This window comes from Acomys russatus, chromosome 15 (assembly GCF_903995435.1).
Source record: "Acomys russatus chromosome 15, mAcoRus1.1, whole genome shotgun sequence".
Classification (NCBI taxonomy): domain Eukaryota; kingdom Metazoa; phylum Chordata; class Mammalia; order Rodentia; family Muridae; genus Acomys; species Acomys russatus.
In genome coordinates, this window is record NC_067151.1 from 16232544 (window position 1) to 16257787 (window position 25244).

Genomic DNA, 25244 nt, shown 5'->3' on the forward strand with positions numbered 1-25244 from the left:
CTAAAATTCCGTTAGTTTTTCTATCATTAACTATGTTTCTGTACAATGTGTCTTCAGTATGCCAAAACACATATACAATAACAGGTTGTACCTATATGTGTGCCCAAACTGTCCAGTAGGAACTTAGTGGAAAACATGCTTATTTTAGAAGGATTTAGTTCTTTTGCTCGTTTTCTTTAAACCAAACTTACCAATGTGAACATTTGTTTTTAGGTAATTTTCCAGAGCCATTGCTTTCCAAAGGTCTTTCATCTATTTCAAATCCTGTCCTTCCTCCCAAAAAGATACCTAAAGAGTTTATAATGAAGTACAAGCGAGGAGAGATAAATCCTGTCTCAGCCTTGCACCAATTCGCACAAATGCAGCGTGTGCAGCTTGACCTTAAGGAAACTGTAACAACAGGCAAGTTCAAAATTTTGTCTAATTATCCCATACTGGCATTTGTTTTCCCAACAAAAGTATGGCATGTAAGCAATTCTATACTTACTTTGGCGTGCAGTGTAAGGGTTAATAGGTATTTTGTGATGCACACATTTCTGCTGATGTTAAGTATGTGTCCTGAAATCTGTGATTGTGATACCTAAAAAAAACATATGGTCAAATGTAGCCCCTGAAATTGAAGGATGTGACAAGGAAAGGGCACTTGCACGGTTGATGCTGCCTCTGCATCTCTCTGAGGTCCCTGCCACTCTCCTTTAAACCTTAACCTTGAGCCACGTCTTCCTGTGCTGCCTTGTGAAAGGCTGCAGGAGTGTAAGCACTTACAAGCAGAGAGAGGCTTCCTATCTCCTCATGTGTGGACAGTAACCAAGAACCCCGGCACCTGGAAAATAAGAATTAAGTGCTTTTAAGAAGCACTGACTAAAATGTGACAGTGAAAACACAGCTTTAAAATAATTTGTGAGTTTTGTTTCTGTATTCTTCCAATGTTTGCCTATATGTTTCTCAATGATGGCATCTCTGCAACCTAATTTAAAGCTCTGGAAATTTTACTGAAGATCTTAAGTAAGTTTCTTTTACGTTAACATACAGGTAAACATGGAAAATAGTAAGTTCAGATGCTTAGATAAAGGGGGAAAAAAGCAAGATTAGCCAGATATGGACTTAAGTTCCTAGTAAAATCTTAAGTGTATGTTTTAGGAGTTAGTGTACCATGATTGTAAATATAAAGGAGGTCATCAAATGCTAAATGGTTTTCCAGAATTTTATATGAACTATTTTACTAGTATTCAGACATTACTTAAAGGAACATACTGTGAATTATTGTAGCATTCATTCTGGGTTCTTTCTCAAGGTAATGTTATGGGACCATATTTTGCTTTTTGTGCTGTGGTGGATGGTATTCAGTACAAGACAGGACTGGGACAAAATAAAAAGGAATCGAGATCCAATGCAGCAAAACTAGCTCTTGATGAGCTTCTACAATTGGATGAGCCTGAGCCAAGAGTTTTAGAACCAGCAGGTAAGTGCGACTGACGAGATAGGTGTTTGAATGTGTTATTTTCCAGAAGTTTACTTAGCAACTACAAAATGACAGACAGAATTTGAATAATTTTTTTCAGTTGTTATTTGCTGGAATGTTTCATAGTCACAGTGATCTTGTATTTTCATCCCCAAGTTAAGTCCCTCACAACAAACAGACAAAGGGGTCAGTAAGATGCCTGCCTAGGTAAAAGAGCATTTGTTATGCAAGCCCAATGGCCTGATTTCATCCCTGGGACTACTATGGTGGAGGAGAGAGCTGACCCCTGAAAGTTGTCGTCCTGCCCCCACATATATACACAACCAACTTACAAAAAACTTGAAACAAGCTACTATAAAGATATAATTATATTTTGCCAGTAGTCACAGTAAAGGCTGTAGAGAAGTATCTTTTGTGGTTTTGACTTAAATTCCCCTATTGATGTGTGATGTGTTTATTGTATATTACCTTTTTAAGGAGAAGAGACAAGTCATGCTTAAGTCATTTCTTCCATTTCCTATTAATTCTGTTGTTACTGACTCTTAAACTTCTATGAGTATTCTGGGTATGTGAGAGTGGGGCTGGGAGGGGAGGAGGGGGGTGTCTGTGATCAGGTTGTAAAGTGTTTAAATAAATAAATTAATGAAGAAAAATTAGAAAGATATATGATGTACAAACAAAAGCACTCTGTCCTGTGGGTTACCTTTAATTTTGTTGGTAGTACCGTTGATGTACAAACAATTTTGATAAATTCAGTTTTCCTTTGGTATCTAAGCCTTTGGTGTCATACTCAAGAAATTATTGCCAAATCCAGTGTCAAAGTTTTCCCACCATAGTTTCTTTTTAGAGGTTTGTAGTTTCAGCTATTACATTTAAAAGATTTTGGAAATTTTTTATTTTATAGAAGATATTAGTCTCCAGCTTCATTCTATAGCTTGTGAATATTAGTTTTCCCAGGAACATTTGTCTTTTTAAAAATGCCCCTAACATCCCTGTTAAAAACAACTGGGTGTTGATTGATTACTAATATTTAATAGGAATTATTATTTTAGTGAAATCAGCAATTGCTCCTTAACCAGCTTTATATATAAATAACCACACAGAGAGACCAGGATCTATTTAATTAGCCTACAGCACTAATTGCTCTATCCTGAACCTCCATGCTCATATAGTTTCTTCCCATTCAAATTTCCCACATTATACTTGATTTTAAATCATCTTTTTTTGAGCTTCTTCTGGGCGTTCTGGCCTACGTATCTACTCTTATACCAATAATGTACTGTTTTGGCTACTGTCATATTGTTTTGATTACATAGCTTTGGAATAAGTTTTGAATCTGGGTATGCAAATTCTCTAATTTTAGTTTTTCAAATGGTTTGGCTGTTTGTACCCAGTGTTTTACAATGAAGTTTCCTTGTATGGTTTTGTTTTAATTATTGAGATTATTTGTTCCTGATAAGCAGAATTTAATGTCTTTAGTTTTCCTTCTGCTTGAGCCATGTACTCTTGAGTAAATAGATTTTAAATCCTTCCTTCTGAGTTTTCAGCTTGCTTTTCTCAACTCCAGGGGGTGTGGGTCTAACTGTAGTAAGCATTTTCTCTGGTATGAGGTCTCAGGTAACATCACCATCCTTTCCTTGCTGTTTCTATATCTTTAACTGCTGTTTCATCTTAAAGGTAGTCTAGAGGAGTTCTTCCCACTGTCTTTTAACAAATTGAAACCCCTAGCTTCTGGAGCCTCTTCGTTCAAACTTTTCTGACTTGTCCTTGTAGGTCCCTCTAGTTTAGTGACAGACAGGAGCTTCTTATTTCCCTGTGCTCTTTAGCATTTAAGACTGAGCTGGGATATTATTTTTTGGATTTCATTCTTGGGTTACTGTTACTGCAGCCTAGTAAAGTGATAGCTCTCAGCGTTTCATGATGTTGCCATTTTATTGTCTCCTTACATTTTTGTTGTTTTGTTGACAGGACCTCCTCCTATCCCTGCAGAGCCTGTTGTCACACCTGAAGCAGCATATGTTTCCAAAGTACAATATGGTAGGAAATGTTCTTTTTAGAAGATTAACCCAATGAAAAACTAAATTGTAGATATAAAAATATACCTTAACATTTTATTCAGACCTTTCATGCTTCTGTTAAAGGGGAAATTTTACTTTAAAAATGTTCCCTACGCGCGGGTTCAGTTATTCGTGGAGTGGCAAGGAGGGTCGCGACCTGTAAATAAAGAATTGGGCGAAAGAAAGGCACGAGCCCAGGAAAACTTTGCTTATCGAGGGCCGTTTATTGTAAGGGGGTATCCAAGTTTATAATAAGCTTCTGAAAGGGCGGGGGTGGGAAGGAATGCAGTGAAAAGTTACAAAATCTTCTGGGCCAGGCCCAAGGACAGCAGGTGTGGAGTGGGGCGATTATACAGAAGTCTCGATACACCGAATGTTCTCTTTCTCAAGGTCAGGCTGGGTCTTTGTGGTAGCCAGGCAGAATAATTATCTCAAGTATGCAGACAGCTGTGGCTTTTAGCCAGCAGGGCCTCTCAGCCACTGGGGCAGGTCAGGCAAGGTCCTATGGCTCCTGACATAAAAATTGCTTGTAGTGACAGAAATGAGGTTGGAGAGGAAATATTTAAAAGGGAATTTGATCCAGTTCTGATGGTATAGCCATGTATATATATATATATATATATCTCCTAGCTGTTCTGGGAGCTGAGGCAGAAGGATAGCAAATTCAAGGCTTAACACTCCACCAAACAGCCTATCAATTTAGTGAGAGTTGTCTAAAAACTAAGAGGGGTCTTGGGCTAGCTTGTTGTTACAACACTTGCCTGCATGGTGTGAGAACTTTGACACAAAATACTGGAGGCGAGTCATTTTAATAAGGAGGTGGAGGCAGGCGGTGGTGGTGTATGCCTTTAATTCCAGCACTCGAGAGGCAGAGGCAGGTGGATGGCTGTGAGTTCGAGGCCAGCCTGGTCTACAAAGTGAGTCCAGGACAGCCAAGGCTACACAGAGAAACCCTGTCTTGAAAAAACAAAAACAAAATAATAATAATAATAATAATAATAATAATAATAATAATAATAATAATAATAATGAGATGGATTAATAAAGCATGTACATGGTACACATATACATGTAGACAAAATACCTAAAAACAAATCTTTAAAAATCATATATACATATGTGTATGTGCATATATATGTATATATGTATGTATCTTCAGTTGAAGTTACTATTTATGTGACCAAGGACTAATTAATTTTCATTGTACTTTAATTCCCTCATTTTAAAAGTTGCTGTTACAGCAATTACCTCATGAAATTATTGTGAGAATTGGGTTGATAGGTATAAAATATATGAGTATCTGGCATACAGAAAGTGTTGGTTAAATCAGAACTTTTGTTCTTTTATTTTGACACTGTCACATTCAATGTTATATGGCCATTGTGCCCTTGACTGGCAGACTGTTGTCTCCTGGAAGGCAGAACATTCTTCTTAATTTCTGTATTAATGATATTTGAGAGATACTTCAGATTTTACAGTATTTGTAAAATGCAACATTTTCCTTTCATTTTTTTCTATTTAGTTAGACTTTCTTTTTAGTCAGCCTTGCTCTTGTATTCATCTTTCTAAGACAAAGTAAGAGGTCTCAAATGTCCAAGTGTTTATATGGACAGACCAGGGAAAATAAGCATATTCAAAAGACAAAGTCCACCAAGAGGTAGGTATAGCCACTTGGCCTCAGGGGTGTAAGAATTGACTAGTAGCTGTGAGGGCTCAGACTTCAAGCCTGATTGCTCCATGTTGGAAGAGGTTTGGCCATCCGCCTCAGCCCCTATAGATGTTTTTAATGACCAACGGGCTAGATTTCAAACAATAAATAAACTAGATCACATTACCCTGAGAAAACAGGTCATAGTATATGAGTGAGAAAGGATACAGTTTTTAAAATAATGTAAAAGTGGAGTCCAGCTTGGGAAGTTGAGTTTTGGGGCCAAATGTTAGAAAAAGGTGAGCAAACGAATGTTAAAGCCTTTGAAGAAAAAAAGATTTGAGACCCCAAAAATGAATGAACACTTCATGTTGGGCCAGTTATCAAGTTGGTCAATACTTTACAGCCTGTCTACTCTGCAGGACATGTCTAGTGGACTATATGGCCATGAGAGCAGTAGTATGCTGGCTCTTAAAACAGATTCAGATTACCCATGACAATGGGCCTCACTTGACATTAGTAGCTTGTAGTCAAAGAAGTGGTGGCTCAGTAGGTAAGATCTCCTCCTACTCATGCAGAGGACCCAAATTCTGTCACAGCACTCAGAGCAGGCCACTCACAGCTGCCTGTAGCTCCTGCTCCAGGAGGATCCATCCTCTGGGTCCTATAGACCTGCCCTCACATTTACAAACTCCCCCCCCCCCGACACACACTACACATACAAGTGATAAAATACCTTTAAAATAAATACTGTGAACAGGTTTTATGTTTGAGATGGTTTCATCTCATTATTCCTAATGCTTTGTGAAGCTGTGTTATTCCCTCAAAACTGGCACACATATATAAGGCAGACAGTATTGTACTTACTCATTTTTTCACTCATATGTTGAGAGATACATTTAGTAACTATTTGATTTGATTTGATCCAAAATATTTCTTTGAGCATTAAGGTCAAGGTAGAGAGATGCCTCAGCAGTAAAAAGCACTTTCTGCTTTTGCAGAGGACTACAGGCTTTGACTCACAGAACCCACATCTAGTGGCTCACAGCTGCCTGTGGTTCCAGCTCCAGGGGTTTGGACATCCTGTTCTGGTCCCCATGCTCCCCCCACCACCACATGCACATATACACAGAAAAACAGACCTACATGTACATAAATAAAAATAAATCTTTAAACTAAGATGAAGAGCTATTTAGCTTATTGGTTTGTTTGTTTTTATGGTGTTTATGATTGAGCCCAGGGATACATTTTAAGCACTTTAGCAATGACCTATGTTTTCATCTTATATTGAACAGTGATGAGTCTCAAATGTTCTTTATGTTATTTTTAATATGCTGAAAAATATTTTCTTGCCACATTCACAATTTGTATTCTGTTGGAACTAATTTCAATGTACTTTTGGAGTGGGGTTCAAAAAATCTGGCTATCCTATAGACCAAGCTGACCTACGCCTGCCTGTTGAGTGCTGTAATTAAAGGCATGAGCCACCACTTGGCTCAGTGTACTTTTTTATATCATAAAATAAGACACAAAGTAATTGCAAATCATATATAGTATATTCATTTTCAGAACCATTACAGAGCATGAAAGACCATTAACAACAACCTTCAGTATTTAATGCTATATACAAAGAATGGGCTTTAGCATATTCTTGTTTTTATTTTTAAATGATGTTTATGTTTATAGATTGTGTCTCAAAATACCTGTAAAGAATTTGTGGTAGTGGTTCTGCATCTAGAGAGGGAAACTTCTGAATCTGCATCTCATTTCTATGAAAAATGAATAATTAAAAATGTTTATGATGGAAGCTTCTTTATTTGTACCATGAATTCTGGGTGATAAACAGCCACAAGTTCGCTCAGCTTTAACTCAAAGTTTAATTCTCTAATTTTGTGACTGTCGTTTTACTCTTTGTCTTTTTTGTAATATAAATTACCTGGCTTGTTACAAATACAGTGTTAATAATATGAACAAATAAAAAAAGTAAGCTCAATTAAAACAAGAACAGAAAAATGAACTAAAAATAAGTTATATCCACTTAGCAGAATACTAAAACTGTTAATGTTTTGTGTGCTTTTAGAAAATAATGATTATTAAAATAATTTACTGAAAAACTTAGCCATACATGGCACAAATGCAAAATCATTTCAGTTTTCTTTGAAAATGTTAAATGATCTATGACCCACTTAATAAACCATTAACACCCACCATGGAGCATCAAGAACCTTTTCAGTGGGTGGGGCATGTTGGCATATTCCTGCAATTCCAGAGCTCATAGGACCACGAGTTTAAGGCCAGCCTGACCTATACAGTGAGATACTGTCTTAAAAAACAAACGCAAAAAGCAGTGCTGTACGACCATTTTTGGGAAATAATGTGCTAAGTGATTTCTGAAGTTTCTTACCCACTAGAACAATGGCCTTTCATTAGCAATTCACAGTTGTAAATGAACAAAATAGCAGGTCTCTTTGCCTTGCAGTTTCAAGCTCCATTGTGTTAAAATAAAAATAAAGGGTCCTGTATAACTGTGTTGTATGCCTTTTTGTTATGTGCACTGTTCTTTTGGTGACTCTGGTTACTTAGAATTATTTGACACCTCTTTCAAAGTCAGGAAGTTCTTTAGTAGGCGTATGGAACTGTATCAGGAACACGGTGTTTACTGATTTGAAGTGGTTCTCATTGGGGCAAATTATTAAGTACATTGTATCATATGACTGTGATGACTATGTTTTGATTGTCATGAGTTGGGGAGGATTATTACCATTAAGTAGTATGTTGCAGTAGCAAGGATATACAGTACTATACGGTAAAACACAAGAAACACAACAACAACAACAAAGCAGTGTCTCTTAGGAGTTTGAGTGTCATGTCAGACTGAGTTCTGCAAATATGAGCAGTAATGTTAAGGTTGTAAGGTTGATACTGACACCGCAAAAAGTTATTCACAAAGTGCTGTAATTTATAGTCTTAGTATACATCTGTCTATATATCTATATAAATTATTAACAGATGAAACTGCAAAATAAGACATCTCAGAAAAATAATACTGCTCTTTAAATTAGTACTGCTTTTTATTTTTTCTAGAAGGGAGACAAATGCAGTATGCCAAGATTTCACAGCTTGTTAAAGAAACATTTGATCAGCTGATTTCTAGTCACTCACAATATCTGAAATGTAGCAGTTCATTGGCTGCTTTTGTTATTGAAAGAGGTAAGTCTGTATACTTGGTATATGTTTCTTTGCAGAAAAATTAATACCTTAATGATATGAACTGTACTTTATAGTATTTGGTTAACTGTCTTTGCTTTTGCAGACAGTGATTTTACATTGATTTGAAGTGATCTTTTCTGGTAGGCAAGTCATTAAATGCAAAGTTTCTCAAAGGTAGAGCCTAAATGGACTGACCAGGAGCCAAAAGAGAGCTGCAGAATAGTGAAAGAGTTAATACTCAGCCCTTTCCCCACCAGAAACAAAGCCATCTCCACAGCAACACTCACTAAAACAGACATTTAAGAAAGAGCTATGAAAATTAGCATCTTTATTTATTTTTTAACATATACATTTATTTTTATTATACATGAATGAAACAAACTAATACAGCAGGGAGAAGCATTTTTATTTTCAAGTAAGAAATTATCAAAATATGAAAGACTATGTTCCTATGGGCATTTTGATATTATGGTTCTATTTTAACCTTATTCTGTCTTTTCATGTTTAAAGTTTGAATTTTATATTAGAGTTGTTGATAAAACAATTTTTGATAATTAATATATTCTTTAAATTTTTTATGATCAAGGTGGAAAAAGAAGATATTTATGTTTATAAGATATATATATTAGTTTAAGATGATAAAAATGAAAAACGGCTTTTAGTCATGCAAACATGTGTGAGAAGCTGAATGTGGTAGCACACCCTTTTTTAATCCCAGAACTGAGAAGTCTGAGACAGGAGGATCCTAACCTCAGGGCCTTCTTGGAATTACAAAGTTAGGCAGGCCCTATCTCAAAAACCAAGTTATAAGAATTCATAGATAGGAGAGAAGTAACTGAGTAAGTATTCTTCTGCAATAACAGGCAAGTCTTAAGCTGAAACTTTAAATGCTAGTGAGGTTTTCCTGAGTAGAGGAAAAGAAATATTTTTAGACACAGGAAGACATGAGGAAAAAGTGTAGTGGAAAATATTTATTGGGACAACAAGGAGGTGAATTTATTGATAATACATGGTAATATATGTAATGGAGCAAAATAAAATAGATTGATAAGATATAATATTAGACTACATAGTGGCCTAAAAGCCAGATAAAAATCAGATTTAATAAGATTGATAATGCAAAAGATATTTAGATATTAGATAAACACAGCTGAAACTGTTACACTGGAATTCCTCTATAAGAACTGGGAACATTAACAAAGAGAAATCCATATTTAAATTGATAAGATGAAGGTGATAATAATATACTAGGATCAATAAAAAACATGACTTCAAGTTCACATGGTAGAATAGTATCTCCATGTTCACAAAAATTCTGCAAGATTGACATGAAGTTGTATGAAGAATATGAAAGGGAATAAAATGTTTTAGGAAGTACAAGTGTGTATGTGGGCTAATAAATCTGAAGGAAGTCAAGTGAACATTCCCGTAATAACTCACATGTATTCCCAGACTTTATTACCTTCCTTGCCTCTCATTTTAGTTGAGTTATAAGAAGCTAACAGGAAAATGGATAGTGAGCTGGCAAAGTCCCAAAAGAAAATCCCAATCTCTGTCAGTATGCAGGCGTTAACTTTAGTGTTTGCATGTGTGTAAATAAGTGGGAGTGGGTATTAGTTGTCAGAGTAGACAGGAGACCATAAAAGGAAACTAGAAGTATAAGGAAGGGGAATAGAGGCCAAAGGCTGCATGTGACATGGAAGCAGAAAGTAGCCTACTGAGATGGAAATCTGTAAGGTAGAGAAGGGACTGAAGAAGTAAATCAGTAAAAAATGAGGAGAGAGAATATGTTCTGGCATTGGCATGCTATTCATGTAAATAGGCCCTTGTCAGGGCTTATCATTTATGTCAATTCTGTACACATTTCACAATGAAATAAGCTGGGGAGATGTCTCAGCAGCTAAAAGCACTTGGTCTTCAACCATGAGGACCAAATTTGAACCCCAACACCCATGTAAGAAGCTGAGTATCCCTTTAAATTTCTGTATCCCCAGTTCTAAGCAGGGTGGAAACAGGAGGATTTCTAAGGCTTGCTGCTTCCAGCCTAGCCAAGAAGTGAGCTCCAGGTTCAGGAAGAGACCCTGCCTCAGGAACAGGCAGAGAGCAATGGAGGGGCAGTCCTGACATCCTCTCCTGGCTTCTGCACATGTACACACGTGCAGCATGCTCACCCACACATACTTCCTAGGGCAGCTCTGCCGACTGTATGCCTCCTCAGGGCAATACTTTGCATAGTTTCCTCTGAGGTGGATGCCCTTTACCCCTTAGGTTGCGGCTTTAATTGAGCATCTGCCATGCATGGTAACCTCTTACTCCTCACATCAGCTCCATATCTGTTTCCTTCAAAGCGCATATTGCAGTTTGGGATTCGTTTAGCCTTTCCCCCTTGTCTTCTACATGATTAGTGAAAGTATGTCTTTTTCAACAGTGAACCTAACTAGCATCTATTCAGACCTGGCACTTGCTGGGATATTTCCAAATTCTATTGAATTACTAAGTTCTTCAGATTGCAGATGTAAACTGGACTTTGTGTGAAAGGCTAGGACTAGAGATTATCTGAAATCATCAACATGGAAGTAAAAGATCGAAAAGGAAGATATTTACAAGTGAATTTTGTTATTGTGAAGGGAAAGCAATGAACTAAAAAGGATCCATGATCAGGATGTGAGAGGAGAAAAGACTGCCAGTTTGAATTGCACGAGTGTGAGCACAGTAAAATGCGGATGGGAAAAATAAACTGCTGAGAAATGCATAGGGGTCTTCTATTTAAAATAAACCAGTTCAGTACAACAGAGAAAAGTACTTGAGTTTATAGAGAGTTTGAGTAGATTAATGAAAGTTGGAGGCATTACAGGTAGTGCTCAGGACAGAAGAGCCTTGTGAGTCCTGTACATAGTGAAGGCTGAGGATATTTGGTAATTCTGTTGCTTGTATTAAAAATTAACATGATGTACTGTGACATAAGAGTGTTGCCACTTATATTGAGATAACTACTTTTAAATTTCATTTCTGAAAACATTCTAAGACTGTTGGGACTATGTTTCCTATTAGTTTTATCTGATTGAAAATTGGGCATAGGTTCGGCAGTTTCTGCAGAGTACCTGAGTGTGGCTCCCAGCACCCACTTTGGGTGACTCACAGCTACCTATAATGCCAGTTCCAAAGGCTCCAACACCTTCCGGCCTCTTTGGGCAGTGGCATTCATGTGGCATAGACACAGATATATGCATACACATAAGTAAAAATAAATTCTTTTAAAAATAATGATAAAGCTGGAATTTGAACGTAAAGATCGGGGCTAAATAACAACCTGCTGCTGTTTACAGCTGGACATCATGAAGTTGTGGCTGTAGGCACAGGCGAATACAACTACAGCCAGTGCATCAAGCCGAATGGAAGGGTGCTGCATGACACTCACGCAGTTGTTACAGCAAGAAGGTCTCTCCTTAGGTAAGGTAAATGATTTACTAGTGTTCTGAGATCAAAGTAACTACATAGAAGTTTTCCTGTTGACAAGTGGAACTTAACAAAGTATATAACAACCTGTAATCCAAGTCATCTGTTGTGGCAACCACACCATGGTAATTACAGTGTCTTCTGTAGATTTTGGTGACTTCCTTGTGAAGTAGGTTTTAAGAGCCCTACAAGATATTTTTCAATGATTAAAGTTATTGAAAAGTGTTACTTTAGCATTGTACAAAGTAAACTTGATCTTATTTTACTTCTTAATTAGATATACTTGTCTGAAAGCAGCACCAGAAAATAACATCTTCCAGTTACAAACTCCTCCTTACTCTGCTGCTATTTAGCAGGGTATAAACAGTGTACTTTAGACTGGCAGTTCTCAACCCCTTTTGGGGCTGAATAGCCCCCTCATGGAAGCTATGTATTAGATATCCTAAATATCAAATATTTACATGACAGTTTGTATCCGTAGCAAAATTACAGTTATGACATAGCAACAAAATAATTTTATGGTTTGAGAGTCACCAACATGAGGAACTGCATTAAAGGTCGCAACATTAGGAAGGTTGAGGACCACTGCTTTAGACTGATAGAGCAAACGAGAAGGAAAAGGGGGAAGTCAGATTCCTCTTTTCCCCCCAAACTGATCGGTCATTCTGCTTCTCACAAGAGGACGGAGTGACAAGTGGTTCAAAAGACCAAGAATGATGTTCTCTTTAGAAGAGGGAATTGAGTGTTACTCCATATTATATACTTTAACCTTTAATTCTCTTAAGCCGTTAAACTTCTTACAAATTTCCATTATAGTAAATATCAAATCCAAATTGAAGTAAGTTTTGTCAGCCAGCTTGGACAGTACCAGCATTCTTCTGCTTTTGCCTAATTTCTGTATTCTTACTGTTGCTCTTTTCTTTGCTAGAATAGTTTAAAACAAATTTTAGACCATTTTGGACCTGTTTTACCTGAAAAGCAATGCAACTAGGGATCTCTAATCAGGAAAGAGTCATATAATCTTAAAAGTTGTTAGAGAAGCATGGTGGGAAGACAGCTAAGTGTGCTTGAGAACCTGCTAGCAAATCTCCAGAACTCAAATACAAAGCTGGGCATGGCTGCATGTCCTTGTGACCCTAGCCCTAGGGAGTCAAGATAACCAGAGTCTGAGAGCTGGAGGGCCAGCTAACCTTAACTAACTTAACTGCCTTTCTCCAGACGATAGAGGAGGACAGTTGAGGAATACACCCATCCTCTTGTCCTATCATTTCCATGTGCACCGTGCACACTTATGTACGTGCATCTCACACACACACACACACACACACACACACACTATTGTGGAAGCCCATTAGGACATTACAGCTCATTGTTGTCCATTCCTTCTTGATGCTGATGGAATTATCTGACCTTCTTAATGCTGCTACCTGTGAAGTGTGAAGTTTTTCTCATGCTTGGCATTGTTGCACACTGGTGTTTAATTATGTGTTTCTGGTGATAAGAATAAATAGACTATCCATAAAGTCAAGATGGTTTTTTTTTTTTTAAGTAAAATAACATCCATCCTCCCTGATTAGTTGCTATCTTTCAGGATATCTTCTTTACTTCTTAGCACAACCAGTAATGAATATCCCCTCTGTTGTGTCTGTAGTCCTGGGTTTTTCTTCAACACTGTTAATGATGGTGATGGTAGTAAAATAGGGTAAAGGGCAACAAGTTGACTCTGCAGAACGATCTGAGGAAGAGAGGAGCAGCCTGGAGAAATGGGTCCTTTGCAAGACATGACAGGACTGAAGTGCGCAGCATAGAATAGTAAGGACGCAATGATGCTGTAATAGTCCAGGACTTGCTGAGGGGCTTCTCACTAGATAAAGTTACAAGAGCCTTATCAGTATCAAAGCTTTGACATATATTGCTCATGTTATACTTGGTTATGGTACTCATTAAGAAACTTCTGACAACATTTATTTTAGGTACTTTTATAGACAGCTTCTACTCTTCTACAGCAAGAATCCAGCTATGATGGAAAAGTCAATCTTTTGCACAGAACCAGCTTCTAATCTACTTACTCTGAAACAGAATATCAACATTTACCTCTATATGAACCAGTTGCCTAAAGGATCAGCCCAGATTAAGTCACAGTTGTAAGTAGTTTGGACTTGCAACGTATCTTTAAAAGACAGCAGGATGACCACTGTACATGTGTTCCGAGTCCCTCCCTCAAACAGAAGGAGTAAGCTTGTGTATATCCATGTTTCCTGTGTGGCCTGGAGGTGCTATCTCTGGGCTTCAGGGCACAACAGAACTCTACCCCCCTCTCCATTCACTCTGATCTGTGACCAGTTTAAAAAAAATACTTTCTATTCTATTGAAAAATCTGCTTTTAAGATTTCACAAGCTTTAGGAAACTATGGATCTATGTGATACGCACATTCAAATATAGGAGATTAAAAACTGTTCTATAGTCAAAATGTCATTGTTTTGATGAACACATAGTAGCAGATAAAGTGAACTCTGAGCAGTGCGTATAAGCTCAGTGAGAAAAGAAAATCCCAGCCCCAGTATGACCATCTAGAAATAACCAAGGGCAACATTTTTTTTTTATATAAAAACTCTAGGAATCACCTGGAAAATAAGATCTATGGATAGATAAAATTCTAGAAAAATAACTTTAGATTTTATTACAGTTTACCATAGATGAATTTTGAGTAAAACTTTTTCCATTTTTTTATTTTGTAGTTTGTATAGAAGAAACTAGTTCTCAGAGTACAAGAACAAAAATTTTGTTGTTACTATTACTGGTTGTTTGAAATAGGGTCTCATGTAGTCCTGACTAGGCTTGAACCTTGAGCCAAGGCTCATCCTAAACTTGTTGGCAGGGGTCAGGGTGTTGAGACAGCATCTTGGTATGCATCTCTGGCTAGCCTTGAACTTGCTATTTAGACAAGACTGGCCCTGAATTCATGGAGGTCTGCCTGCTTCTGTCTCCCAAGCTATGGAGTTAAGGCTTGCAGCACCACACTAGGCTTTACCATTCTATTGTAAAGACGCATAAAGAGTGATGATCGTCGGAAAGGCGTGCTGAAGCTCAGTGTGTTGGTAATTTGGGTTAACTTGGGGGGGGGATGGTAAATCCATTCCTACTTTGTGTTTGCCTCTGTTCATGTTATTATGTGTGTACTGGCAGATTAAACCTGTATAGAACAATTCTTGAGAACATGCATATTTTACTTTTAACAATTTTGTTTTTCTTAAAACATTTTTCTCTCTCTAGGCGCCTTAATCCACATTCTATTTCTGCGTTTGAAGCTAATGAAGAGCTGAGTCTCCATGTGGCTGTTGAAGGCAAAATTTATCTCACTGTTTACTGTTCTGCTGACGGGGTTAATAGAGTAAACAGTATGTCCTCAAGTGACAAACTGACAAGATGGGAGGTGCTCGGAGTACAGGGCGCATTGCTGAGTCACTTTATACAGCCGGTTTATATCAGCAGTATACTTGTTGGTGAGTTTTAGCACATTTTGGGAATGTTCAATGAAAATAATCCACATATTTGACATGTTAGTATACAGCCAGCTTTTGCATACAGGAAACAAAGTAAAAAGCAGACATCATTGCTTTGTTGAGCTATTTGTTTTCTTTAGGCCCCTTCTTCTCCTTGCATCATTTGAGTATATTTGGTCATTACAGATTACATTGGTCAAATGAGTGGTTAACTAGAGCAGAACTAACATTCTTAAGACACAACTGTTCATCTCTTAGACAGAGGGTGCTGTAGAATTTTGGATTTATATTTGAATGGCTTTCTAGATACTATCTCATTGAAATAACAGTTTGGGGATTTTCTATTAAATTAGTATAGAAAGTAATGGCATTCATTATGACATTTCCATACATACATGCCATTATATTTCTTTCTATAGATTTTCTTTTATTATCATTTGGCATACAAGATAATGCGAATCATGGCATCTACATGCATGTACGTCAATGTGCCGTGCTCATATTCATGACCTATATCCATTAACTGCATCCCCTTTCTTCTCCTCCCCCCTCCTGCTGGTCTCTGCTGGCTTTCATGGTGTGTGTGTACACATACATGCACATACGTATATATGTATGAAAATTCAGATTCTTCATATAAGAAAACATGACTAAAACCACATTGTGTTTATATACTTAATCCCCCTTTCTCATTCACCTGTTAAAGGGAGCGTAGGCAGGTTCACACCTTGTGTGTCATGCTTACTGCTGTAAGAATGTGTGGCTAGGAGCCTAAGCCTGGAGCACCTTTGGACTTCTTCAGGTATACACCCAGGCCTGTTACAGCTGGATCCTCTGGTCATTGTGTTCTTAGGTGGTTAAAAACCTCCATGCTGACTTTCATAGTGACTACACCAGTCTACAGTCCAACCAGAAAGTCATTTTGTGTTTCTCTTTTCTCAACATCGTCAACAGCATTTGTTGTCATTGGTTTCCTTGATGATAGTCACCCTGACTGTGGTGACATGGAATCTCAGTCTGATTTGATTTGCACTTCTCTGAGGCTAAGAATGTTTAACATTTTTAAATGTATTTATTGGCCATTCACATTTCTTCTTTTGAAAATTATTCAGTTCATCAAGCAGGTAAAAGAGTCAGACTGCCGCGTCTCCTACTGTTAGGCACACCAAGCTACATAAACATAACATATATCCAAAGGATCTAGGCAAGATGCCTACTTATTCCCTGATGTCTTCAAGCCCCCATGAATCCCAGTCAGTTGATTCTGTGGGCCATGTTCTCACGGTATCCCTGATCTCTCTAGCCCCTCCAACCCTGCCTGCCTCTCTCCTCAGCACTCCCTGAGCTCTACCTAATGTTTGGCTGTGGGACTCTGCATTAGGTGCTGGATGAAGCCTCTCTGGTCTCTTTGCTGATGATTCTGCTAAGCTCTGGTCCCAAAACATCCTACAGGCATGACAAACTGTAGGTTGGCGGTTTTGTGGCTGTGCTGGTGTCCCAATCCCCCCATTTGAGGCCTTGCCTGGTTCCACAGAAGATGGCTGGTTCAGGGTCTGTATCCCCCATTATGAGGAGTCTTTGCTAGGGTTGAAATATATTTACATTCTAGATAATAATCCCTGTTTAATACAAAGTTGATAATATTTTTCTATAGAGTATGCTGTTTTGTGACAGTGGCTCTACTGGATGCTTTGGATCAGGCATTGTGATGGCTTGAGCATTGTTCTTTCTGCTCACAGTTACTCAGGGTTCTTTCGATCTTTGTGTCCATAGGAATTTTCTGATTGTTTTTACTATTCTGTGAAGAATGCCATTTATATTTTGAAGGACATTGCTTCAGATTTGTAGATTGGTTTTGGTTAGCCATTTTAAGAATATGAATTTTACCCATCCATGGATATGAAAGGCCTTTCTATATTCCGTCTTTCTTAATTTGTTTATTTTTTGAAGTCTTCATTGTAAAGGTATTTTGTCTGCTTGGGTAGATTTATTTGTAAACACCTTTTTAAAAAGCTATTGTGAATGGTATTCCCTGATTTCTTTTTCTGCATGTTTGTTACTAGTGTATAGAAATACTAGTGCTTGGGCTGGAGAGATGGCTCAGTGGCTAAGAGCACTGTCTGCTCTTCCAGAGGTTCTGAGTTCAATTCCCAGCAACCACATGGTGGTTCACAACCATCTATAATAAGATCTTGTGGACAGTCACACATGCAGGCAGAACATTGTATACATAATAAAATAAATAAATAATTTTAAATTAAAAAAAGAAATACTAGTGCTCTTTCAAATGTTAATTTTTTTAACCTACTATGAGAAAAGGGCTTGTCAGATTTAAGAGTTTTTAATGATAGACTATTTAGAGTCTTTTTAAAAAACATTTTATGAAGGGATGGGATAATCATTGAGATGTAATAAGAATAAATTAATAAAATTCAAAAAAAAGAAAAAAAAACATTTTATGATTTATTTATTTTTATGTGTATGAGTGTTTGCCTGCATGTATGTATGTGTCATGTGCATTCTTGATGCCTACAGAGGCCAGAGAGTGTGTCATATCCCCTGGCATTGGAGTTAGAGGTGTTTGTGAGCCTCTGTGTGGATAATGACAACCAAACTGGGACTTCTGCAAGAGCAGTAAGTACCCTTAACTGCTGAAACATATTTCCAGCTCTATTTAGTTTTTGTTGTTGTTGTTTTTATTAAAAACGTATTGTTTGTAAATAGGGATTTTGCCTTATTTTTCATTTATTTTCCCCCTTCAGATTCTAGCTACAGTTTCTACACTACTTAATAAGTGTGCATAGGTAGACATCTTTGTTGTTTCATTGCTAACTTTAGAGGAAGACCTTGAAGGTTTTCCTTACTTAGTATAATGCTAGTGAGACATCTGTCATGTAGTGCATGCTTCTTCTTTCCTGGCTTTCAGCACTTTACTCGTGAAGAGATGCTCAACTTTGTCCAAGGGTTTTCCTGATTCTATTGAGATTATGGTGTAATTTCTACCCCTTAGTTTATTTATGTTCTGTATTACAAAGCATTCACTTGTGTATGCTAAAACATCCATCTTTAAATGTCTAGGATGACACCAACTGAACATGGTACATGTTCTGCATGTGCCATTGAATTTGGTGTGCAAGTGTTTAATTGAGAATTTTTACATCTGTGTTCTTTGAGGCAATTAATATATAGTTGTTGTGTCCTTGTCTGGTCTTTGATATAATAGAATGAGCTTGGTAGTGTTTCATCTCTTTCTGTTTTATAGACTAGTTAGTGTTATTCTTAAAAGATCTAGTAGATTTCCATAGAGACTCAATTCAGTTCTAGGCTTTCTTCATTAAGCTACTTGCTTAAATTCATTGCTCATTACAGATTGTTTGACTGGTTTATATACTCCTGATTGAATTTTAGTAGGTTGAATTTTAGTAGGTTATATATGTCTAGGAACTTCCTGTTTCTTGCAAATTTCCCCATATTTAGGAATCTAGGTTTCCAGAGTATTCCCTAATGAGCATTTGGTTTCATCTCTTAATTATATTAATTTGAGTCTTTTGATTACTTTGGCAAAGGGTTTATTAAGCTTTATATTTTCATTGAACCTACTCTTTGCACTCTTTTTTACTTCATGTCATTAATTCATCAGGATCCTTTGGTGTCTCTTTCTGTCTGTTGCTTTTGGGTTCTGTTTGTTTTTGTTTTTCTAAGACCTTTTAGAAATGTTAAGTTGCTTAATTGAGATCTTTTGATTTCCTGTTTGTGTGTTTGTTTCTTTGTTTAAGACAGGGTCTCATGTAGACCAGGCTGACCTGAAGCCCCTCATGTAACTGAGACTGTCCATGAACTCTTGATCTTTCTTCCTCTGGTCTTAAATTCTAGGATGTGACACCATACCCAGCCTTTCCACGTGTGTTTGTTCAACTTCATAATGCATATTGTAAAACGGAAAATGGTTATCATTTATTTTGCTTTATTTTAAATGTAGAGGAAATACATTGATTTGTAATTCAAAAGATTCAGCAAAAAGTCTCTGTCCCACTGCAGTCCCTCGGGCACCCATTTCACTTCTGTGAAGCATGTTATTGTTAGTTTCTTTCTGTGGGTAGTTATTATGCTTTATTAAAATCAGAATATGTATTCTTTGTTCATATTTTATACTTTAGTCACACCGATATCAGCAGGAGCATCCAATTTACACTTTTCTGCATCAGGTTTTCTCATTTAATAAAGGGTCTTGAAAAATTTTACATATGTATATGTAAATAACTTGTTATTCCTTTTGGGCTTATGTATATCATGATTTATTTAACCAAATGTCAGTTGATGAAATTCTAGATTGCATCTAATCCTCTGCAGTTACTAAAATGTTATTGTGAATGACCTTTTCATACTTCTATTCATACATTCATATATATAAATTATATTTATAAGATGAAGTTCTAGAAGTAAAGTTATAAGGCAAAGAAACTTGTAAAAGTATTACAAAAAATTCCTGGTTCACCTCCCTACTAACTGTGGGCAACTTACACCCACAGTCTTGGTCATTTCTTACACTCCACAGGGAATTATTTGATACTTTTTAAGATTTCATTGTTGACTAATGTTCTTACTATCTATCCAATTTTAGTCTATTTGAATCCTTTCTCAAGACATGTCAATTTTTAAAAATCATCTGTAGCAGATTCTCTTTGCTGTTAATAAATATGTGTGGGATCTAAGAAATCCCAGATTTAGTGCTCAGAGCTTTTGTTAAGTTTTATTATGTTTTTAAAAAAATTGTTTGGATGCTCTAACTTCATTCTGTACTAATAATGCTGAATAAGAGGATAGACATTTTCTTTTGCATATTTGGTTAGTGGTTTGGAACAGAAACAGAAAAATTAGATCTAGTCATTTGACTGCCATCTTGCACCTAACAATTCAGGGGGTGGTATACAGGCAATGGGAAGAAAATGGCTCTGGAAGAGTGCTTCAGATTTCCCTCTCAGCATCCCTGTGGGTCTCATATAGAAATAACCAGTGATCTGTCTGGTATAGCCTAAAAACGTGCTCTGTGTATGAGTAAGAAAATGAACTCTTCTGGAACTTTTGGAATCTGCAGTAGGTTCTGACACAAGTAGTTGAATGGCTCACATTTTTAGCAATTCTCATTTAAACATCTGTATCCTAAGAGTGATTTGGATACCTGGGAGATACTGAGAGTTAACTGAGCTTTATTTGCTGTGTCCTACAGTTTCCTACCTAACAGATAGCACTTATTAAGTTCCATTCTGAATAGGCAATCGTCTTAAATCAGTAGAGTCTAGGTGTGAGCACAACCAATTGTGTTAGCTGAGCAGATCCAGTTCTTTAAAAACTTCTTCCTTTATATCATTGAACTTTGCTTTCCTCTTAATTCTATAGCAAGGATCATTACTAATTAAATTTAATTCTTTGAAGATGTCTTTATCTCTTTTTCTCTTAAGTCTTTTAGAATGTTTATAATTCCTTTTAAAATAGGGTGACAAGTGGACACACAAACACAAACGCAATGTAATTTTGAAATGGTCTGTGTCCGTATGGGGCTCAGAAGGCAGCTGGCAGCAGCAGGTTCTCTCTCCACTGTGTGAACTCTGGGATCATATTGATTCTCCCAAGCCTGTGTTAACTTAGCAGAATAGGAATGCAAAGAACAGTTTATTTTAAACCTCGCTTTAGTTTGGAAAGCTTTTCGTGGTCTTTGATAGGAGGGTTAGGTTTAAACAAAGGGCGAAAGGTTTGCACAGTTAAGCACTCCCTTTTCAGTCTGCTCCCACTCATCATTGTCCCAGGTCCAGTTTCCCCTACAAGATTGTCTGACAAGTTGTCCAAACAGTGTGAAACCTCTTTGTGAGAGACAACCCTCACCCTTGCCCTGGCTGCCACCTGGATACCAGTATTTTCCAAATTCTTGGGGTTCATCATTTTAGTAGTTTGATAGCCAGAGTGAGTGGCACTTGTGTCTCGGGAAGACCTTTACTCCTAAACAACATTGTGAGAATTTAAAACGTTTAGTACTGTTTACAATGTTAACCAAAAATGGCCAGTCTTTGAATTGCTTTGTGTCCTGAGATTGGAACATTGTGGTTCTATGACGGTTACTATGTATGGCCATTAGGTATAGAAAATTAATTTTTTCCAATAATGAGACTCGTTTGATGCTCCAATGGTGACTTCATGCTGAAGCCAGAACATGAAGACAGAATGAGCAGAGCTGCTGGCAGGGCCCTGTAAACAGCACCGTTTCTCTGTGGGTCACCACTGGGTTTTGCTTTTTTGTTTTTTATTTTATGTAAGTGGGTATTTTGCCTGCATGCATGTCTTTGTGCAGTGGACTTGCAGTGTCTGAGGAAACCAAAAGAGGTCATCAGACTCTCTGGGCTGAATATTCATAAGGTTGTGAGCCACTGTGTGTTGCTGGACATCAAACTCTGGTCCTCTGGAAAAACAACCAGTGCTCTTAACCCTGAGCCATTTCTCAAGCCCCTGGTTCTTGGTTTTTATTCACTAGTATTACTTTATTATTTACTTTTTGGCCTTTTTACATGAAAATTTTGTTATTTTGTCCTGATTCTGGTAAAATATATGGAAATAGCTGCTAAGAGGATAGATGCAAGATAGAGAATATTTTCAAAGAAAAAATAGCTTTGGATTGTTTACAGTTAACCAATTCCTATATTTATCTTTTGTTTTTTAACACGACTTTTTCTTTTGATCTTAAAATCCTGACTATGTTTTGTTTTTGCTTTCTAGGTGATGGGAATTGCAATGACACTAGAGGCTTAGAAATCGCAATAAACCAGCGTGTTGATGATGCACTCACTTCAAAACTGCCCATGTTTTACTTGGTCAACAGACCTCATATTAGCCTAGTGCCCACTGCATATCCACTGCAAATAAACTTGGACCACAAATCACTCAGTTTGAACTGGGCACAAGGGGACAATTCTTTGGAGATTGTGGATGGCCTAAGTGGGAAGATCACTGAAAGGTTAGAATTACTACTTTCTCTTTTTAAAAATCATATATTAAGCAAAAGAAGGCATTTTATTGTTCTTCTAAATCTGAATTTCCAGATCTGGGATTAGGAATCTACATTCTCTCATATTCTATGCCAAATATTATAAACATGTAAGTATAAAAACCACGGTAACATGTTATGTTACCTTTTATTGTGATAGGCATGTAAGTTGCATAGGATTTTTCCAATATTTTATCTAAGTTACCCCTATAGTAAGGATTACAAACTGAAATTTTAATCTAGACATTTTATTTCCAAAGGCACTTTAACAGTACTATTCTATGCCTTCTAGATATTTCTTTGTAATATTCTTGCAATTTATTACTGAATAAAAATCAAACCTTCTAGTAGTACATATATACCTTTTAAATGAGCAGTGAGTGATGTTAAAAGCTTAATGTCCAGGAGAGAAGTCTTTTTCTTCAGGATCGTAGCCATGGTAAATGACCTAGGATCCAGTGACTAACCCTGTAGCCATGCACACACAAGCAGTTCCGAGGAAACTAGTGTTCTTCTAGTGTGATTTTTTTTTTCCTAGTTCACATGTTTTTAATATTGTCCTTCTGGAAGGACATGTAATCAGGACCAACACAACTATTTCTTGGCATGAATATCATCAAGCATAATATTCCGGATAAAGTCAATAGTCATACAGACTACTCTAGCAGGGTTAATGCATTGTCTGGGCTATGTATTATAAACAGATTCAACTTTACAAATTAAAACAAATACAAGATATTTTAAAACTCAAATAATAATGATATGACAAAATGGAATAAATTAATGTGAAATTAGCTTAATTTTTTTATTATAGCCAAGGATTTGCAAATAATAAAAGTAAAGCAGTCGATGTGTCCAACTGTTAGGCTATGTAAATTTTAGTCCCAAAAGAATCACAATAAAGCAAAAGAAGTCCAATCTAGTGGTGCTAAACTTGGCACCGGATAGAAGAAAACAGGGAGGGTCCTCAGTTTAGAGCAGCCTGCGCTTTTTAAAACAAAAAGATGCTTGGTTTTTGTTGTTTGTTGCTGTTGTTGCTGCTGCTGCTGCTGCTGCTACTACTACTACTACTATTACTGTTAGATTTTTAGATTTTTGAGCCCTGAGGCCTCTATCAAAAGAAAAAAAATAATAAAGTCAGGGTCTCCCTATCTCACCTAGGCTAGCTGGAGCTCAGCAGTCCCCTGACTCTGCCTCCACAGACTGCTGAGATTAAAGGCATGTGCCACTATACCCAGCCTTCCAAAAATGTCTTAATTCTTTATTGAGTTATGTACATATCACATTTTTATTATCCTTTCTTCTGTTGAGGGGTGCTTAGGGTTAGATTATTTTCAATTTCCTGGCTGTTATAAATATAGAACATCCATGAACATGTATCTGTGGAGTAGGATATCAAATCCTTTAGCTATATGCTCAGGAATGATATAGCTGGGTCATATAGTAGATTGTTGCTGCTGTTGTTGTTATTTAAGGATTTTCCGTACTGATTTTCAGAGTGGCTTCACCAGTTTGCATTCCCTTCAAAAGTTAGTGAGCATTCCTCTTTCTTCACAACTTCCCTATAATTTGTTGTCAGTTGTTTTATCTTAGTCATTCTGCCTGACATGAGAGGAAATCTTCAAAGTTATTTCAGTTTGAATTTGCCAGTCTGCTAACAAAGAGAGCAGATGATGAGCAAAAAGGGATGAACACTTTGAGGTATCTCTTAGCCACTTTTTTTAAATTGAAAATTCCCTAGACCATTTTTAAATTGGTCCATTTGTTTCCTTGAATGTTTTGTTGTTATTTTGGTTTCTTTCTTTCTTTCTTTCTTTCTTTCTTTCTTTTTGAGTTTTGTATATTCTGGATATTAATCCTCTGTACATGTATAGCTCAAAAAGGTTCTCTCAAATTGTGTGGATTTCTTCTTTGCTCGCTTGATTGTTTACTTATTTGTAAACTTTTTCATTTTATGAGGCTCACTTATCAGTTGTTCGCTTTCATTTTTTGGCAAATGGGTTTTTATCAGAAAGTTATTTTCTGCACCTATATCTTACAAGATACTGTCTATTTTTTCTCTAGCAGTTTTAGTGTCGCAAGTTTTAAATTGAGATCTTTGATCCACCTGGATCTAAATTTTGTCCTGGGTGGTAGATAAAGGTCTAGTTTCATTCTTCTGGATGTGAAATCCAGTTTTCCCAGAATCATTTTTTGGAAAGTCTGTCCTTCCTTTAGTGTATGTGTTTTGCCTCTTTGTCAAATATCAGGTGGCTATAGTTTAAGTGTGTGCGTGCACACACACACACACGCGCGCGCGCGTGATGATGATGATGATGAACGGCTATCAACTTGAGATGATGACATGGGATAGCCTAGAGGAAAGGAAAGGGTGGTTATTTTATTTCAGTTAAAAACATTTTTTTTTAAAAGCAAACAGAAAAAACAAAAACACTGAGGTGAGAAAAAAAGAAGAAAGAAAATATATAAGTGCCAGAGAGATGGTTTAATGATTGAGAGCAGTTGCTGATCTTGCAGAGGACAGGAGTTTGATTCCCAGCACCCACATGGGATGGATCACAAACACCTTCAACTCCAGTTCCAAGGGATTTGACTCCCTCATCTAGATTCCAAGGGCACTTAACTTGCACATGTATATATTTGCATGTATGCATATGCTCACACACATAGATTAAAAATAAAACATTTCAGAACATCCGTGTGTGTGTGTGTGTGTGTGTGTGTGTGTGTGTGTGTGTGTGTGTTTATGTGAAGACAGAGTTTCCCTATAGCCCTGGCTGTCCTAGAACTTGCTCTATAGACCAGGCTGGCCTAGAATTCAGGGATCCATCTGCCTCTACCTCCCAAGTTCTAGGATTAGAGGCCTGCACCACT

The 25244-nt window shown here is 37.0% G+C and overlaps 1 protein-coding gene across 1 annotated transcript in view; it reads left to right on the forward strand.

Annotated features, from left to right (window-relative positions):
• Window positions 1-25244, forward strand: part of Adad1 (adenosine deaminase domain containing 1) — a 29854-nt gene that overhangs the window by 665 nt on the left and 3945 nt on the right. The window contains exons 2-9 of the mRNA XM_051156820.1: window positions 214-402; window positions 1295-1462; window positions 3431-3499; window positions 8252-8377; window positions 11704-11827; window positions 13807-13977; window positions 15108-15337; window positions 22103-22340. Of these exons, the coding sequence (XP_051012777.1) occupies window positions 214-402; window positions 1295-1462; window positions 3431-3499; window positions 8252-8377; window positions 11704-11827; window positions 13807-13977; window positions 15108-15337; window positions 22103-22340 (1315 nt within the window). The remainder of the gene's footprint in view (window positions 1-213; window positions 403-1294; window positions 1463-3430; window positions 3500-8251; window positions 8378-11703; window positions 11828-13806; window positions 13978-15107; window positions 15338-22102; window positions 22341-25244) is intronic.